Source organism: Podarcis bocagei, assembly GCF_964188305.1.
Source record: "Podarcis bocagei genome assembly, chromosome: 17".
NCBI lineage: Eukaryota > Metazoa > Chordata > Lepidosauria > Squamata > Lacertidae > Podarcis > Podarcis bocagei.
Genome location: NC_138143.1, coordinates 33,417,836 through 33,436,646, shown reverse-complemented (window position 1 = coordinate 33,436,646; position 18,811 = coordinate 33,417,836). Strand labels below are relative to the sequence as shown.

Genomic DNA, 18,811 nt, shown 5'->3' with positions numbered 1-18,811 from the left:
TGCAGCTTCACACGGCTGCTGTAAGGATTGGTGAAATGGTATTCTGGTATTCTAATGTGGAAGAGAGATGATGAAGTGGAATAAAACTCCTGCCAGTTTAAATTGTAAATGCAGCATTTTATTCAATAAAAAAATGTTCCAACACATTTTAAAATTAAGGAATGCATAAAATAAGGGACGAAAGAGAATCATTAAGAGGACGTATCTTAGATTGTAGGTTGAATCTCAACGTACAATATAGTGCATTTCTCCAAAGCAAGTATTATGATGATCAGTCAGTCAATCAGTCAGTCAATCAATCAATCAATCAATCAATCAATCAATCAAGTAAAGGTAATTGTGCATCATAAACCACTCAAAATATAAATACTATTTTATGTTTATAATAAAGTGCAATCAAGGGGAAAGTACAGAAGCTGTTAGCTAGCCTACGTAGGTGCACTTCAAGAAAAGAGACTGGTGGTTTTTTCCTGAATGGCATAATGCTGAGCATTTCATTGAGAAGTTGCACCAAACATTAGGTATAGAAAGTTCTTCCTTCCAGCTAAAGGCAACATTCAAGATAAACCGGCAGCTTAGTAGATTAGCCAAAGCTCAGATGACTTTATACTGGAAGTGTATCGGCTCAGCAGAACAACACTGAAGGAAAGATACCTTAAGCAAGAGCTGGAAAAAGACTTAATATCCGTAGGTGCTACCCTCAACTTTCTGCAGAAACCAGGATGAGCCCTGGTACAATTTTCACATTCCTAGGCTCCAAATCCCTGAGAAATTGGAGGTCTTTAGATTTTCTAACCAGAAATGAACCACCTTGTCTATTGTCCATGAAAGCCATTTGTTTTGGAGATTCAAGGGCAGTTGCCCAACACTCTACATAGTAATTTTCACTTGTATTCCAGGCCAAATACATCCTGTATGTATTCCAGGAAGCAGATGTTGATTTACTGCAAGAGCCGTACCCTATGACATGTAACAACTTAACATTCAAATAATGCCCCCTGATAGCATGAACATGACATGAATACGAATCTTACTACTTTTACTAATTATGACAACTGAAACTTGACTTTAGGAACTAGGGAAAGCTACCTTATTCCAAGACCATGGATTGATCTAACTCGTATTATTAACAGTGACTGAAAACAGCTCTCCGGTTTCAGATGGCCTCTCCCAGCTCTACCTGGCAATCCTATGAACTGAATCTGGGACATTCTGCATGCAAAGCATGTGATTTAACACCAAGCCACAGTCCCGTCTCCTTATTCAACGCCTCAAAAACAGCCCCAATGCTATAATTCTCCCTTAATCTTTCTGTGCTCCTTCTGTCACCATGCTGGGGGGAAACCAAGCCAGATGGACGGCGTATAGATAATAAATTATTATTTTTATTATTATGCAAAAAACTGACTACATTGGTGGTTAGATGCATCATCATAGCACTAATCACTGACAAAAACGTCCAACCTGCAGCCAAAAATATGGCCAGTGGACTTTGCACGACTCCATTTCTGGGTTTGCAGCTGAAATCTCTCTACTCAAAGCGTTTTATGTTCCATGAAGCAAAGCATCTAAACAGGTAAAATGTTGACTATACCCAGTTGTGGCTTGGACCAGGCACGTTCAAGTAGAAGCAATTCCACAGGAATTCCAAGGAAAGCAGCGGTAAAGCTATGACAAGGTCTCGGAAGGAGACAAACAGGCTTCCTCTTCTTCTGATACATCTTTCCGTGGCCTGAACAGAAACACCAGGAACTTCAGCGCCACCAAACCAACCCTGACAAAGATGCGCAAGACGAGGAAGGCAAAGGGGACGACGATCTGCATGAGGTGGAAGATTTCTGTACTCAGCTCGCTTACAGCGCAGGTCAGGAAGAAGGCTGCGAGGCTCGCGCAGGGGTAGAGAGCCAGCTTGGCAAACATGAAGGCGTGCTCTTTGCCGCCATATCGTGCAAAAGGATGCAGCGTTTCCCTTTCGTGGAAGAGGGCCGCGGTCCAGATGCCAAACTGAAAGATGCTGGCGAAGAAAATGGTGACGCAGCTCACCTGGATGGCTTCTGTCTCGTTGTGAGACTTCTCTGCAAACTCACTGGTCAGCTGGTAGGCCAGAGGCAGACCTCCGATGAAAGCCAACGAGAGGGTGTTGAGGAGGCCCATCAGGCGCGTCGCTTTTGTCACGTGAAGGAAGAGCGAATGGTGGACAAACCAGAGAAGGCCGATAGTAACAAAAGACCCAAAGTAGGCAAGGAAATTCGGACCGTATTCACTCAAGGCATTGATGAGATTCCCGTGGTATTTCTCTCGAACCTCTTTAGCGTCAGGAACGTTATCTTCACTGTTGGGGTGGGAAATGATCTTTCAGTTATGCATGCACCGGCATCCTTTTATATGGTGATATTCTATCATTTTCTGCATGTTACTTTAACACTTAGAAATACAGTGGTACCTCAGGTTACATACGCTTCAAGTTACAGACTCCGCTAACCCAGAAATAGTACCTTGGGTTAAGAACTTTGCTTCAGGATGAGAATAGAAATCGTGCTCCAGCAGCGCGGCAGCAGGAGGCCCCATTAGCTAAAGTGGTGCTTCAGGTTAAGAACAGTTTCAGGTTAAGAACGGACCTCCGGAACGAATTAAGTACTTAACCTGAGGTACCACTGTATATACATATATTTTTAAAAATCCTTTTTATTAAATGATTTTCATAGTTAAACAATGGTACATATAACATCTCTGTTTTCTGTAAAGGAGGAGGATTAAAATGAACTGGTGGTTTTTGGTCAGTTAGTGGGATAACAGGAGACTGCAGATCTAGGTGATTTTTCTATTTTGCAAGCAACCGCTATGGACAAGCGCTATGTGATATGCAGCGCTCACGCTGCCATCTATGAACTACCAACATGAAGCTAGGGTGGAAATTTCATCATTTCACTTCATTAAGGGTAGGTATTGCCCATTGGGATGTGCAAGTACTAATACGATTGCACAAGACACTGGTGGAGGGCCCATGCTCAAGAGAGATTAAAGGGAGGTCCACATTGTAAACCCCGCCCCCCAAACTCTATGTGGGGATTTCCTTGTGTTTGACGCAGAAGCTGCGTTAGCGCAGAATGCTGCAGAGCAATTGCTGATAGGAGTGAGGCTTTGTCAGTATATAGCACTTGTGCTCAGAGACTTGCTCTGGTTGCCAATTTGCTACTGGGCCAAGTTCAAGGCGTTACTATTCGTATATAAAGCCCTTAACAACTTGGGACCAGTTTACCTACAAGATTGCCTTAACCCATGTGTGGCCATTCGACTGCTTCGATTGGCAGAAGTGGACACTATTAGAGGTGCCACATAATACCTGTTCCACCTTGGTAAGAATTCGGCCGTTTAGTGTGGCACTTTGGAACTCCTGCCTATTAAGATCAAGCAGACCCCTTACTGTACAGTGGAACCTCGGGTTGTGGATGTAATCCGTGACAGAAGCACGTCCACAACCCACAGCGTTCGTAACCTGCACTGCTGCGTCTGCGCATGCGCATGACGTGATTTAGTGCTTCTGCGCATGCGGCGAAACCCGGTACTTCCGGGTTTCCCGCGGTCCGCAACCTGAAAACACGTAACCCGAAGCATTTGTAACCCGAGGTACCACTGTACTTTTTCAGAGCCTGCTAAAAACACTCTTGTTTAGACAAGCCTACCCAGAATCTTAGAAAGTTTAGGCCATTTTAATCTGTTTTAGTATTTTAACTTTTGTATGTTTTAAAGTAGGGCTGTAAATCTTTCCTGGTTTTCTTGTTTTATCTTTTTGTAAACTGCTTTGAGTTATTTTGGGGTTTTTTAACAGTCAAGCAGTGTATATATTTTATGAAATAAAACTCTATACAGTGGTACCTTGGTTCTCAAACTTAATCTGTTCCGGGAGTCTGAGTTCCTACACTCAAGCGGAAGCTGCGTCGGATGTTCGGCTTCTGAAAAATGTTCGCAAACAGGGAACACTGATTTCCAGGTTTGCGGTGTTCGGGAGCCGAATTGTTTGGGAGCCAAGCCATTCAAGAACCAAGGTACCACTGTGCACACTTTCCCCTCCAAGCACTGTATTCTCATATGAAAAACAGTCAAGGGCAATACTGGATAGAACTAAGATTTCTGAAGACATACCATATATCCAGAATCAATAGGGTTGCTACGATTGCATAAACTCCATCACTGAATGCTTCCACTCGTTCCTTACTAAGGGGTTCTGTAAGGTAAGAAGTAAAAGACTCCAGAGGGACTTCGTCTTCTTGACCTGGAAGGCACAATAAGCATGCTGAATGAAAGCGCTAAGCTTTTCTTTTATATAGTCAAAAAGCCATTATTCATTTGGTCTCATCCTCTTTTGGATTCCAGATGCAAAGTGATCCCCAGTGCCAGCTGCTCGAAAACTGAGCACTCAGTAACCTGTGACGCCAATTGAGTGGAAACCAGAGTTACTAGGCCCCCTGCGGTCGTCCCCTTCCGAGCGGTTTAGAGGCCTCGATTTCATAGGCGTGGTAACCATCGAGAACTATGTTGTACTGTGCGAAATATGAGCAAGCCAGGGCTGAACTGATATTACCCTTGCTGGTACCTTTCCCAGGAAAATCAGAGGCTCACTATGTCAGGTTTCTATTGGAAGACCGGACAAACGCTAGAACATTAGCAGTTTTTATCGGTGGTTGCAAGAACCAATGATCCCTATATTTTGAACAAAATATTTGTTTAACCTGGAGGTAGGCTGTATGAATTGTGTATTGCTTTGTAACGATTTGTTGGGTCTCTGGACCGTAATAAAGATTGATGATGATGAAATCTCATCCTCTAGAAATAAATAAAAATACCTCCACCATGTTATTCCTGCCTACCTCCTCCCAAAGATATGTTGCTTATCCAAGGCTTGATAGGAGAACCTTGCCTGTACAGATTATTGTTGTGTGACTTTTGATCATGTGTTTATCCTTAGACTCCCAACTGGCCAGCTGCCTATCCTATTTCAAATATAATATTATATTAATTGATCTACATTCCTCTCTTCTACCAGAAGTGCCCAGAGTGGCATACAACGCCATCGTAAAACCGTATCATATAAGCAATAAACGTGTGAATAGACACTTTCTAAAAGCAACAGAAACCAGAACATACCTAAAGCAAAACAAGACGCAAACGTAGCAGCAGCAAGGGTAAAACATACTGTACATTAAAACGAGAAACAATAACACTAGGTATTACTTTTTAAACTAAAGGCGTTTTCAGCTTCTGGTGACAGACAAATTAGGAGCCTGATTATTCTCATTAGCACTGGAATTCCAGAGTTGTGGCCTAGCCTCAGAGAAGGCCCTGTGTGCTCTGCTCATTTTAGAAGACTGGGAGACAGACTTTCTGTCACAATCACTGTGCAACACAAAGCAAGGAGAAAACAATTTCTTTGGCCTGAATTGTCCTTCTGTTTTCATGCTGGACCATACTTTCAAAATCTGCCTCCTAGTCAGTCACCCTAGATAAAGCAATCCCATGCAAAAGAATTACCGTATTTTTTGCACCATAACACTCACTTTTTTCCTCCTAGAAAGTAAGGGGAAATGTCTGTGCGTGTTATGGAGGAAATGCCTATTGGTGGCATGCCTACGGATTTTCCTCCTCTAAAAACTACGTGCGTGTTATCGTCGGGTGCGTGTTATAGAGCGAAAAATACGGTAAGTCAGAGGTCCTTCTGCCTAGCTGTGTCTGAGGGAGAGGACAGATTGCAAAGTCCTCTCCGTCGAGTTGGTTGGGACCAGCTGCCATTTTGCTGCCTCCTAGGCCATTTCAGCTGGTCACTATGGTATCAATCACCATATTTTTCAGTGTATAAGACACCCCCATGTATAAGACAACCCCTATTTTTTGAGCCCAAAATTAAGAAGTAAGTAATTGCAACACTGCATGTATAAGATGACCTCCAATTTTAAACTTTAAAAATTTTGGGGGAAATATAGTCTTATACACGGAAAAATACAGTATGTAACTAGGGCTAATGAAGGACTCCTGAACTTGCTTACTTTCGGTTCAGTTCCTTTCTCTTTTTGTATAGTGTCTATTAGATTGCCAATTTGGTGGCATGAGCAGCCTGGTGTGTGTGTGTTTTTTTAAAAAAATCTTTAAATAAATAAACATAAAAGGATACTCACCAAGGACCTTGCTTTTAAACCATTTGGTTAGGTGGCTGACGTGTGGGAAAAAAATAACGAGCCCAAGAAACACGTAAGCCTGGAAGGAAATAAGAGCTTGTTTATTGCATGGCAACATGCTCAGACGAGTTCCAGGGTTTGCAGGAATACAAAAAACTCTTTAGGGGGAATAAACCCCCAAACCTAATGTCAGGGAACTGCCATCAGAGGCACGGGAGAAGGAGAGGGTCTCTGATTCTGCAGGGGAAGGTCCAAGCGCTAGAGGGAGACTCAGCCGGGAAGAAGGGGAAGAGAATGAGTGTAACACCAGGGATCCAGGAGAGCAACGGGACAGGGAGGTGCAGGGGCTCCAGGACTCTTCGTTGGAAGTTAGCGAGGAGAGCCCCAGCACCCCGCTGCCCACGCCCACCCTGCGCAGGAGGCTCCCACGCAGTGAGAGGCGGAGACGATTGGGCGTCAAACAACTCTTATGTTGGCAACGCTTTAAGAAATGCCCACAGACAGATTCTACGAGTGACTAAGAGCAGCCACGCTAAGATGGACTGCGCAGTCCGGAGGGTTTAACCAGGCAATCCGATGCTCAAACGGAGCAGGATTATGCACGAGTAACTCCCAACCACTACACCTAAAAACCAACCCCTCCCCACAACAGCCTGATGAAGACTGGACATGCTCAGCAGACACAAAATATAGGCTGACAGTTGGAAGCGGTAGAGAGAATGAGGAAAAGGAGAACCCCAAGTAGAGCATGGGGGGCTGGCAGGCTGAAAAGCCCCCACTGTAGAACACAATCCTGCTCTCGCACACAGTTTGGTAATCGCTGTTTGAATGTAAAGGAGGCCTTACCAATGGGATGAAGAAAAAGGAGACGATGGCAGCAAAAAAACTAAGCGTCGGCCCTCTTAGTATAATCTTCAGAATATGGTTTTTGTAAAATGCCTGGTTTTCGGACTCTTGTATTTGATGGCTGAGTAAATACGGATGGTGGAAGCCATACACTACGATGATTGCCTGCAGAGTGAAGAAAAGACTGCATGAGTACAGGAGACTAACGCCAATCCCAGACATAATGCCAAACCATGGTTTGGTGTTACAAGAACAAGCCTCGAGCTTCTGCTTATTTCTCCACTTCCCTCTTACCCTTGCACACTGAAGAGTTAGCCAATTTCCAATCCCAATTTGCATCAAACCTTTGTTTACCATACTATCCAAAAATAATTGTGAACGATTGTTGTGCACTGTGGTTTGTGCATGCCTACAAATCTGAATAGCAAACCTGTGAGCACAAAGCAATGCAATAATAAACTGGTCCTGTAAGTGCTTGCAACTTTTGCCGCCTCTACTAGCTGCTGCAAGAAGGGAATCTATGCTTTCCTTTAGGGACTAAACAATTATGTTCTCATATAAGGGAAAGGGAAAGGGACCCCTGACCATTAGGTCCAGTCGTGGCCGACTCTGGGGTTGCGGCACTCATCTCGCTTTACTGGCCGAGGGAGCATGACTAAGCCGCTTCTGGTGAACCAGAGCAGTGCACGGAAATGCCTTTTACCTTCCCGCCAGAGCGGTACCTATTTATCTACTTGCACTTTGACGTGCTTTTGAACTGCTAGGTTGGCAGGAGCAGGGACCGAGCAATGGGAGCTCACCCCGTCGCAGGGATTCGAACCGCCAACCTTCTGATTGGCAAGTCCTAGGCTCTGTGGTTTAAGCCACAGCGCCACCCGCGTCCCATGATCTCATATAAGGAGGATAAAACGTGCATCATCACCATTTTCTGATTATAACCTATGGAATCTTTCCTGCTAATAATCTCTAATTTTAAATACTGAAATGAAAGCAACAAGACCTGGATAGTGCCGATCACAACACTGCAGCTACTAAACATGAAAATGCCAAATGGTACATCTGGAAATGAGGCCATCAAGGAGAACTGCAAGACAAAACAGGAGATCAGTGCTGCAAAATACACTCATGGAAAGTAAAACCTGATAAATATGTATATATAGTTGCTTGGATCAGCTTTTTTTTAAAAAAAATAAAGTTATATATTTGCAAGCTCTGCTTTTCATACCCTTGACACTCAGTTGAATCAATCAACAAACTTGTAAGATCTGTAAGTTATTCTGAGAGAGGCCAAGAGCATATCCTGGGAAATTGTATTAACTTGAAGAGGAAAGCAGTAAGAAATGCTGAATTTCTGAATTTCACTCTTTCAGTGAATAGGTGCTTGAGTACAGAATTCTAGGATGGACTGAGAAGCTTGCAACTTGGGTTTATGAACCAGCATATTATGCCGAAAAGCTACTGGAAGGCATTGGTGCAAGTGCGGTGAAATTTCTATGCTAACTGGCAGAGCCCAGTTTCAAGTCTGGGTGAGAAAATTCTTGGACTGTCTGAACAATTCAGACCATTTAGTTAAAATAATTTACCTTCAAAGAAGATTAGGTTTAGAGTTGCAAGCCTCACCGCAGTCGCAGAGAACAAAATTCACTGTGACAAATACATAATAAGCTCACTCTGCATTTCCCCTTTGTGGTCTCCTTAATCCTGATTCTTAATAAATTCGCTTAAAATCAGCTTCTGGGTTTTTGACATGCATTTGTGACTGAACGGATTAGCAGCTGGAATCACTTTGGTTTCATGCTAACCCTAGTCTGGAGGCAAGGAGATCACAAGGAAAGGAAACAGGTTCTGGTCTTGTGGTGGGAGGGTAGCTTTTACTGGTCACTTTTACTCAAAGCCTGGGGATTTGCTCCTATCCAACACCAGAGGCAAAGAGGAGCTGGGGAGATTTTAGAGAGCCATGGTCTGCAAAGGCACACTGACCACTTTGTTCAAATGGCTTTCTATGCCTGTACAAAGTGTTCCATAATGAGACGTGCTCCAGAATAGATAAGAGTACATACACTTTGTTTGCCTTTCACTTTAGGTGTTATTTACTTGTAATAAGTGAAGTTTTGTGATAACTGGTTAAGCGATTAACCTTCAGCTGACCAAATGATATACCATACTTAAATGAAAGTGAAAACACAAGAGTTTATTAATGTTACGCTTAAGCTTTTTAAGCAAATAAGAGTTGTACCCATTTCAGGAAGATGTCAACTCTATTCCAACAGGTAGAGTCTTTAAGTTTTAAAAGTAGTTTAATCAAACAGAGGGGAAATGTTAGGCAGGAAAGAAGCAGAATGCTTACTTACTGTGTATGGCAAAAAAGTAATGAGCATCATACATGCCTAGGAGAGAAAAGAATGCAGCATGTGAGAAGACATGGCTCCTCGGAATGTAAATGCAAGTCAGTGCCCCTTCTCACATTATCTGCATGGTATGGAAGATGATGCAGTTTGGCTCCTTTCTGCTTAGCAATGAAATGTCAGAAGCCCAGGACTATACTTGGGGGCCTAAGCTGTAGCCTCTTTCCACTCTAACGTTGCCCCAGTTTTAGGGAGGAATGACACTAGCATGGAAAGGGAGCCAGAGAACATCCAAGGACGTTCAAGCAGCTCACATTGAACAAAGATAATGCAGTAAGTGTTGCCTGTGGAACCTCTACAACCCTCGGGCTTTATCCAACCCAGGAATCGTTGTACAAAGAAGAACTCATTGGAAGACATCAGTGGCTTCCCACAATCAACTGTTTGTAGCCTCAGCTCATTTTCCCAAGTTATGTTCCAATCTGTTTCTTGTGTTAGATCACAACAATTTTAGGGAACAATCAAGCAGGTTGTTCTCTCAGCACAAGACATGCCAAAATGAATGGCAGCTTTATAGGGTTGCCGTATTTCAAGAAGTAAAAATCCAGACACAAAAAGTTGTTGTCAAACACCCGGACATTTTGCTAATTTCCCAAAATTCTTCCCAGACGCTAATTCTGTCATTGGAATCCTGGACCTGCCCAGAAAAATCCAGACGTATGGCAACCCTAGAAAGGCAGAAAGACTCCTGGATAGCTCCCATACATTTGAAGAAGACTTGGACAGAAGGTAAAAAGGTAAAGGACCCCGGATGGTTAAGTCCAATCAAAGGAGACTATGGGGTTGCAATGCTCATCTCGCTTTCAGGCCAAGGGAGCCAGTGTTTGTCCACAGACAGCTTTCTGGGTCATGTGGTCAGCATGACTAGACCGCTTCTGATGCAATGGGACAGTGACGGAAACCAGAGCACACGGAGACACCGTTTACCTTCCTGCCGCAGCTCTACCTATTTATCTACTTGCACTGGCATGCTTTCAAACTGCTAGTTTGGCAGGAGCTGGGACAGAGCAATGGGAGCTCACCCTGTCGCACGGATTCAAACAGCCGACCTTTTGATCAGCAAACCCAAGAGGCTCAGTGGTTTAGACCACAGCGCCACCCACTCTGCTAAAGGCAGGACTCCTGGACAGCTCCCATACATTTGAAGAAGACTTGACAGAATGTCCCTCAAGATTACACAATTCTGTATGTTATGCACTGGGACAAGTTAAAACCTCCAACTGCTTTGGGTAGTTATTAAACTATTCATATTTTGCATTTCACCGTCAACAAATGAAGCAAAAAGCATTACACTTATATCCCGGGTGCAGTTATGATGTGCTGGGTGACTGAGACACTAATATTAAACAGTGGTGCAGTAAAATGAATAAAACGCATCATAGCCTGTCAGGGAACTGCCATCGGAGCTAGAGGCAGAGGGAAGGCTCCAGAGGGATGCCGGAGAGGGTCCCAGTAGGGAGAGAGGCAGCCCGTCTGCTGGGGAAGGAAATCAGCGTAACACCAGTGGAGAAGGGGGGCAGATGGGGGAATCGGAGAGGAGGCTCCAAGACTCCTCGCCGGAGACCAGCGGAGAGAGTACGGGTACTCCGCTGCCCACACCCTCCCTGCGCAGAAGGCTTCCGCGCAGGGAGACTAGGCGGAGACTAGGCGTCAAAGAACTTTTGTGCTGGAAGAAGTTCAAGAAACGCCCACTGACGGATTCTACCAGCGACTGAGACAGCCACGAAGCTAGAAGCTGTCCGGTCGGAAAGGGTTCAACCAGGTAACCTAGCCAGGAGTGGCGGCAACTTACGCACGAGCAACCCCCCATTGCATAGCCCATTGCTGTTCTAGATAATTTTGTTTTTTAAACATAAGGATACTGAAATTTGTAAGCAGGAGATTCAAAATTGTTTCGTCTTGGTATCAATAATATTCAAGGCTGGGAATATCTTGATCTTTACACCAGCGTGTGTTTTTTAAAGGACCTTTATTTCACTCACCAAATTTAGAAGGGCAAGCACATCATCTATGAGTTCGATCACCTGAAAAAGTCTGAGAGGGAGGGAGAGAGAACAAAAGCCATTAATAATTTGGCCCTGGTAAAATACTCAGAAAGCTTTGACTGACAAGACACGTTCACTGAACAAGTCTTAATTCTGATGATAGTATCACTTGGGAAGAGTTATGCAGTGTCCCTCCATTCTACGATGAGTCTACTCATATTCAGCAGTAAGGGAGAAATGAATGTGAAACTCAGAAACTTCCCTTTCTGAAACAGACAAAGATCAGGCAACCAGGCCTGATGAACCAGGGAAATCTGCTCACCATCTTGCTAGGCTCTTTGGTAAGTCAGCCAACAGGATGATTCCCTCCCCCATCCCTCAAGCTCTTACACCTACTGTGGCTTAAAGAAACTAAGAGATGGAAGATTTTCCTGCCATTTCTAATCTTATCAAATAAGCTCCCACCTCTCCCTTGACACATACAAAGGGCTCAGCTTATTCTCTCACTTCGGCTGGTCATAACTCCAGTGTGTTGAGGACTGGATAAGACAGGAAAAGAAAGGAGTTTCTCCCCACTGTTTCTTATCTTCTTTATACACTAGCAGAAAGGAGAAAGAACTCTGCCTTCCCTGCAATCCCTCTGTGATAGTCACAGACTTTTTTTTGGGGGGGGGAGAAGGTAGGTAGGGGAAGAGGCTAATAAGCCAAACTACTTATTTGTAGATCCCTCACAAACCACCAATTAAATGGGATTTTGAGAACAGCCATCAAACCCAAGCTTATAAAGAGTGAGCGCTCCTGAGCCAGTAACAATTGTACCAGGAAATAACAATTTTATTATTTGTATACCCTGCCCACCTGACTAGGTTGCCTCAGCTATTCTGAGTGTCTTCCAACACATATAAAATCATAATAAAACATTAAGCATTAAAATACTTCTGCAAGATGAAGCAGAAGCTTATAAAAGTTGTTTCTTCTCCTAAGGCCACAAATGGCAAACAGATGTATGTGCAGACTGGTCAAAAGAAAGCGTCATATGGTGGTAACCTAATGAAATTGTCTGGCAGTAGATTCAGGACAAAAAAGAAAAAAGGACTTCTTTTAACCAAATGCAATTCATTTTTTCTGATGTGGAAAATAGGGGGCTGGACTTGATTGACTGTCGGTTTGATTAAATAGGTAAAGGTAAAGGGACCCCTGACCATTACTTCCAGTCGTGACCAACTCTGGGGTTGCGGCGCTCATCTCGCTTTATTGGCCGAGGGAGCCGGCGTACGGCTTCCGGGTCATGTGGCCAGCATGACTAAGCCGCTTCTGGCCAACCAGAGCAGCGCACGGAAATGCCGTTTACCTTCCCGCCGGAGTGGTACCTATTTGTCTACTTGCACTTTGACGTGCTTTCGAACTGGCAGGAGCAGGGACTGAGCAACAGGAGCTCACCCCGTCGCAGGGATTTGAACCGCCGACCTTCTGATCGTCGAGTCCTAGGCTCAGTGGTTTTAGAGGTCTTCCTATGTTCTCTTGAGGATTTGTTTTTCCAAGGCACGTTTAATGTGTTCTTAGCGGCAGTGAATTCAACTGGCATGGCAGGGCTCAGCACAACCTGCAAGCTCTCTTACAGGATGCCTTCCCTCCTTGGACAAGCTACATGCTGCAATTCGCAAGAAGGGCTGGTGTGTGTGTGTACCTTTTCCAACACATTCCTAAATGCATACCTGACATGAGCTGCCCAAGCAACCGTTACTATTAAAAAAGTCATCAGGTAAACGGCAATTTTGGTGGCTAGGAGCTGCTGAACACTTTCACCCAGTTTCTGAAATGAAACACAGCATTTGACAAGTAAGTGCCTGTTATTCATTACAGAAGTTAGTGAAACATGACATGCTATACTTGTTTTTCACACAAGCAAAAGCACAAAGAGGAAGCGTGTTGCAAAACAAACCTCAAGGTGCAGACTGTGAATTTAAAACCAGAACAAAAAACAAATCTAATCCATTCTTCCCCCTGCTCTCTGAAGACACAAAACCTGAGAATGAAACTCTCTGAATAAAGACAAATCTAGCTTGTGGACACACTGAATTCTTTAAGGTGCCTGGTAGTTAATTAGGAAGCAGTATAGATCAGTGTTTCCCAACCTTTTTTGGGCAAAGGCACACTTGTTTCATGAAAGAAATCTCGAGGCACACCACCATAACAGCCCCGTGACGTCAGCGCGCAGCGTTACGCCGGGAGGGACATGAATTGCTAGCAAATTACATAATCACCTCCTTGAGGGCTGGCTCATCTTCTCCGAAGGCAGAACCCCATTAATTAACAGGACAGACTCACACCATAGCCAAGACGAGGGGGGGAAACCTCAGTCATGCACAGTCATGCACATGTGGGGGCTAAATGAGGACGAAGACCGGGCAGAGAGCAGGGTTCAAATCACCCCACCTGGCCAGGACAATCCCTGGGTGCTCCCTTGGGCCACTCGCCTGACCCACCTCGCAGGGCTGTTGTTGCGAGGATAACACGGGGAGAACCACGCGCGCCCCCGGGAGCTCCTTGGAGGAGAAAGCGGGCGATGAATGCAATGCACGAAATATATGAGAGGCGACCAGGTTTTGCAGGTTAGGGGCCCCCGCCAGCCTCCGCTTCCAACACCCGGCACAACGACGCCGAAGTTTCCCCCCGGGCTCGGCTCGGGGAGCAGCGCTGCTCCCCCCCCCCGGCTCCCCTTCGCCCTCCCGGCTCTCTCTGCCGCCCACTGGGGACCCCCCTCACCTGCCAAGTCCGGAGCGCCGGTGGAAGTTGCATGCATGCATGCAGGGCGCCGCGTTGCCATTGCATTGCACTGCACTCCATGCAACGCCTGCACGCATGCATTGCCTTGCATGCCCGCCAAGGGGTCTCCCTGCGGTCCGATGCGTCCCCTCCGGCGCGGATGCAGCATTGCAAAAATAACCCCCCCCCCGACGCAGCCCTACCTGGGGGGCAGCCTCCGCCTCCGCCACTCCGCCTCCGCGGGGATCCCCGGGCTCCATCCTGCCGCCCAATCTCCACGGGGGCGCAGGCAGGCTGCGCGGGGTCTGCGCGGAAGAGCCCCTGCCCGCCCGGCCGCCGCGCACATTCCATGGCCGGGAGAAGAGCGCTTCAAACAAAACGCCCGGCCCGCCAGGCCACGCTGGGAAACGTAGTTTGCGCACCCCGCGCGGGCGCGGAGCCCAAGGGCGAGGGGACTACGGATCCCGGCAGCCCCTGCGCCGGGGACGGAGGGGGAGAGGCCAGGTGCAGGGATGGAGGGATGGGTGGGCGAGCGAGCGAGTGAGTGAGTGGCAGCCGCCAAGCCTTGGCCGAGAGCCAGGAAGGGCCTCCCCGGAGGAGGAGGAGGAGGGAGGCGCAGAGCGGGAGGGAGGGAGGGAACCCCAGGGGTCATCTAGTGACGGCGCCCCAATCAAAAATTTGACTTTAAAAAAAAAATCTTTCGAATTTTTTAATTTTTCCCGCGGCACACCAGGCAACATCTCGCGGCACACTAGTGTGCCGCGGAACAGTGGTTGGGAAACACTGGTATAGATGTCTTCTGCTCTTTCTAACCTGTGAACTGCTCAGGAAAGCAGTGCTGTTAGGTTAAAAGCAAAATATGGAGACTGTGCTGTTCCTACCCTGGTGGATGCATGCAAAATAACAGGAAACACAAGAGGCCAGTCAAAAGAGACCCACTTGCCACCTGGGTGAGGGAAAGTGGGGTAGGGGAAGCTGAATTCGAGGGGGCTGGATGTGGTCTGTGGGGCACCTATTGACAGGAACTTTAAAATGAACCTGAAATGGATGTTGTAATTTTTTTTTAGGACTCAGAGCTAAATGTCCTCTATACTGGAACAGCCATACTGGAGATTCAAAGTGCAATCTGAATTAGTAAACCGAAATACAATCAAAAGTACATTTAATATGAAATATGCCGCATAGAATTATTATTAGTAGTAGTATTATTATACACAATACCTGATCTGGGTGTATCTTTGTATGGGCCACGGGCAAAATCTGCAAAGGAAGCAGCATTTGTAACAAGCAGTGAAGAAAAAACAAAACACCAAAGAGCATAAAAGGGACATTTGGGGAAGGAGGAAATGATCTCTAAAGAGTTTTTGGATGCATAAGCAAAATGGGTATTTCCCAACATGCATTCCTGACCCTGACCTTGCTCACAATCACAGTGATTAAAGCATGGTAGAAGGGTGCCACCCCATCTTTTCAACCTATCCTTTATTTTACTATTAAAATTGTACCACTTTACTGAGTGGTGCTTATGCCCAAGTAAATAAAGATGTTATTATGTAAAGGTATGCAGCCACAGCTAAGAGAGGACTGGACATGGGCTAGCGGTGTGGGCGCAAATCTCCTTTCAGCCACAGCGCTCATTGGTTGACCTCACCCACCTCAGGAATGTTGTGAGCAGTGCTTTTTTCCTTAAAAAAAATGTTTCGGGGTATTCTCATTTTGACTCAAGAAAACCACCATTTTATAGTTCAAATCAGGAAAAATAAATACAGTAAATGGAGAAAAGTACAAAGATTCACAAAATGTTTAGGGGTATGCATACCCTGGCCTGCGTCCCCCCCAGAAAAAAGCACTGGTTGTGAGACTAAAATGGGAAAACCCACATTTTTTAATCTCTTGGAGGCAGAGCAGGTTCTCTGCCCCCTGGAGCAGAAGGGAGAAACTGAAACTGAGGACTTAATCTGATTTGAGGATTGTGAACACAGCATGAATGAAAGGTGACAAGTCCCCCCCCCCCCCAAAAAATAAGCAGTTTTCCCAAGTGGTTAGAACTGACCAAGGCCTAGGGAACCCACAGTTCAGTCATTCTCTCTGGGGGCTCATCCATACTTCGGTTTTGTCCTGCCACTTTCTCCTTACACCTGAATCAGAGCAAATGTTCTGTGGGTTGACATTTGCTCCGATTCAGGGGTGTGTGCATTGTTGGCTTGTTGTTTTTATCTTGATTACAGATTTTGTGCTTTCATATTCTGATTCTGTCCTGTGAACCGCCTTGAGACCTCCGGGTAATAGGGTGGTATATAAATTCAATAGATAAATAAAATAAGCAAACAGTGGATTTGTCCTGAGGAAAGCAGCGGGGCAAATGGGAAAAGGGCTCTCATAACCCTGGTTTCTGGGCACAGGTACGAGCAAAGTGTGGTCCAAGAGCCCTCGCAGGGTTGTTGTGTAGTCGAGACAGGAGAGGGGAAGAATCTCAAGAGGCTTGGGCAACCCAGCCAGATGCAACAACATGGTTACTACTATTTTCGTTAGGCAGGGTAGAAACGTAAGGAAGAAGGCAAGATTATTATTGCCTGTGTATTGCAGAAGCTGGCTGAGTGACGCTGAAAGGGCTCATGACCCAGGGTCTAATCCTGCCATGCTGCTTCACCTTCAAAAAGGAAGAGGCGCTGGGGTATAGTTTGGGGGTTTTCATACCTTTATTTTAGATCTGGTTACGTAGGAATTGTTCAGTCAGATTGTGTATTTTTAGGTGTTTCGTTTATTGTTTATGATTGCTTTTGTTGCGCTGCAATTGTGCATTTTTTCATGTTGTATGGTCTGAACTGATACCATAGCTCATTGCGTAGAGCATGAGACTCTTAGTCCCAGGGTCGTGGGTTCGAGCCCCACTGGGGGAAGAATTTGTGCATCGCGGGGGTTGGGCTAGATGACCCTTGGGGTCCCTTTTATCTCTTTTATAAATCTAACTTTGGAAAGGTGGCATACCATAAAAATTATGTGTGTAGGTATGTTAAAAAATAAATAAAAAGGAAGACGCGCTGCTGCAGAAACCTCGCCCCTTCCATGCCAAAGGGCAGCCCCGGAGTTGCGCCTCGTTCCTGCTCCCAGCCTGTCTAGCGCAGCAGGCGGGACTCCGACAGGTGCAGCTCCACCCGCCCTCCCACAGCAAGGGGCGCGCCTGACTGGGCTGCCCGGCCGCCCTCCGAGAGACTCACCATGACGGTGGCGATGATGGAGAGCAGGGCGTCGCTATAGGCCAGCAGGCGCTGCGAGGCCTGGGTGCCGCCGCCCAGCTCCCCGCCGCGAGGCCTGCCCGGGCCGGGGGGCGGCGTCGACGGAGAGACCACGGCGACATAGTCCCCGGCTTCGGCCATCCCGCTCCTCGCATGCCGGGCGGGCCTCAAAGCAGAGCCCGCCCTCCCTCCTCGTCGCGGAGGCCGGCCGCCAACACCGCCCGCCTCCTCCGCCCAGGCCCGCCCCGCTCTCGGCGGCCTCGGCTTCGCGAGGAGGCGCTGCCCGGTTCCCTCCGGGGCGGGAAATTGGAACGGGAAAGACGCAAAGCAAAAAAACCCGCTCCTTGGATTCACTTTGCATTGGGTTTCATTATGAACGAGGATCCATGGGGATGCAGCTCACTAGACCCGAGTCTTCTCGTGTCGTTTCTTTTAAAACCATTAATTTGAGCGGGGGGGATATAATTTTTTTTGAATTTTCTGTTTTACAATTCTGTGACATATAACCAGGCCCAGAATATTGGCACGTGTTGGGTTAAACAACAGACGAGTGGTAGGTGTCATACGGGAGGCGTCTTCCCAACAAGTGTCGGGGAGTCCCTTTTATTGAATATTACAGCATTGCCACATCTGTGCTTGTTGCCGATTGGTTAACATAAGTACAAAGCAAGGGTTGCATATAAGACGTTAATCATCGATAGGTTAAAGGTTGGAAAAAGGAACGCAGAGTTTCGACAGGCATGATCTCCTAATGGACTGCACGTTCCAGGGTGGTACGAAAGGAATGTACACAGAGGGATAAGTACAGATTGATATGGTGTGAACTCAAGGTGAACAGAACGTACCAGGGTGGTACGAAAAGAATGTAAAGATAACTACCCATCATCGGTACCAAACACGTGTCACATTTAGTGCCACATGCACTTCATTGTAATTCGGTAATTTTGGAACTTTCTCAAAGAGGGGAATTACACGCACTAAAATAAATATTGGAAGAGGAAGTGTGAGTCATTGGTGCTCCCATTCCCCAATATATATAATATATATGTCACCTGCTAACACTTGTTTGTTTTTCACACCGTGAACCTACCATTTCCTGAACACACACACACACACACACTGAGGTGTGTCTCCACCCCATGCATGCTGCTGAGACAAGCAAAACAAAAAATGCTTTCATTTTCTCTTGATTTGCAGGGTATTGACACCTGAGGCATCCAACGTTTTCTGAATTAAAATTAGAGGCACACTTCACCAATGGGATTTACTTTTAGAGAGGCCCAATGGTCAAGAATATGAACAGGACCATACCAGCTAGCTCACAGATTCCAGAGCTAGCAGCCACCCATTCTAGAACCAGGTCTAATTCTAGAACCAGGTCTAAAAACAAGCAGTCAACACTT

General features: G+C 46.1%; 1 protein-coding gene across 1 annotated transcript; it reads right to left on the bottom strand.

Annotated features, from left to right (window-relative positions):
• Nucleotides 1-96: 96 nt before the first annotated feature.
• TMEM175 (transmembrane protein 175) lies at nt 97-17,611 on the bottom strand. Its single transcript, XM_081176637.1, has 10 exons — nt 17,391-17,611; nt 15,394-15,432; nt 13,122-13,219; nt 11,404-11,455; nt 9,368-9,403; nt 8,017-8,100; nt 7,017-7,181; nt 6,171-6,249; nt 4,144-4,273; nt 97-2,332 (listed from the first exon to the last, which is right to left on the bottom strand). Exons 1-10 carry the CDS (start codon nt 17,547-17,549, stop codon nt 1,669-1,671), a joined length of 1,506 nt encoding a protein of 501 aa, XP_081032763.1. The 5' UTR covers nt 17,550-17,611; the 3' UTR covers nt 97-1,668.
• Nucleotides 17,612-18,811: the final 1,200 nt, after the last annotated feature.

Bases quoted from the DNA above. Each gene is read 5' to 3' on its own strand.
- TMEM175 (XM_081176637.1), bottom strand. From the start codon at position 17,549: ATGGCCGAAGCCGGGGACTATGTCGCCGTGGTCTCTCCGTCGACGCCG. The intron at 15,433-17,390 runs GTGAGTCTCTCG...CTTCCTTTGCAG, and splicing joins CCATCATCGCCACCGTCATG to ATTTTGCCCGTGGCCCATAC. The intron at 13,220-15,393 runs GTATTGTGTATA...GTTTCATTTCAG, and splicing joins CAAAGATACACCCAGATCAG to AAACTGGGTGAAAGTGTTCA.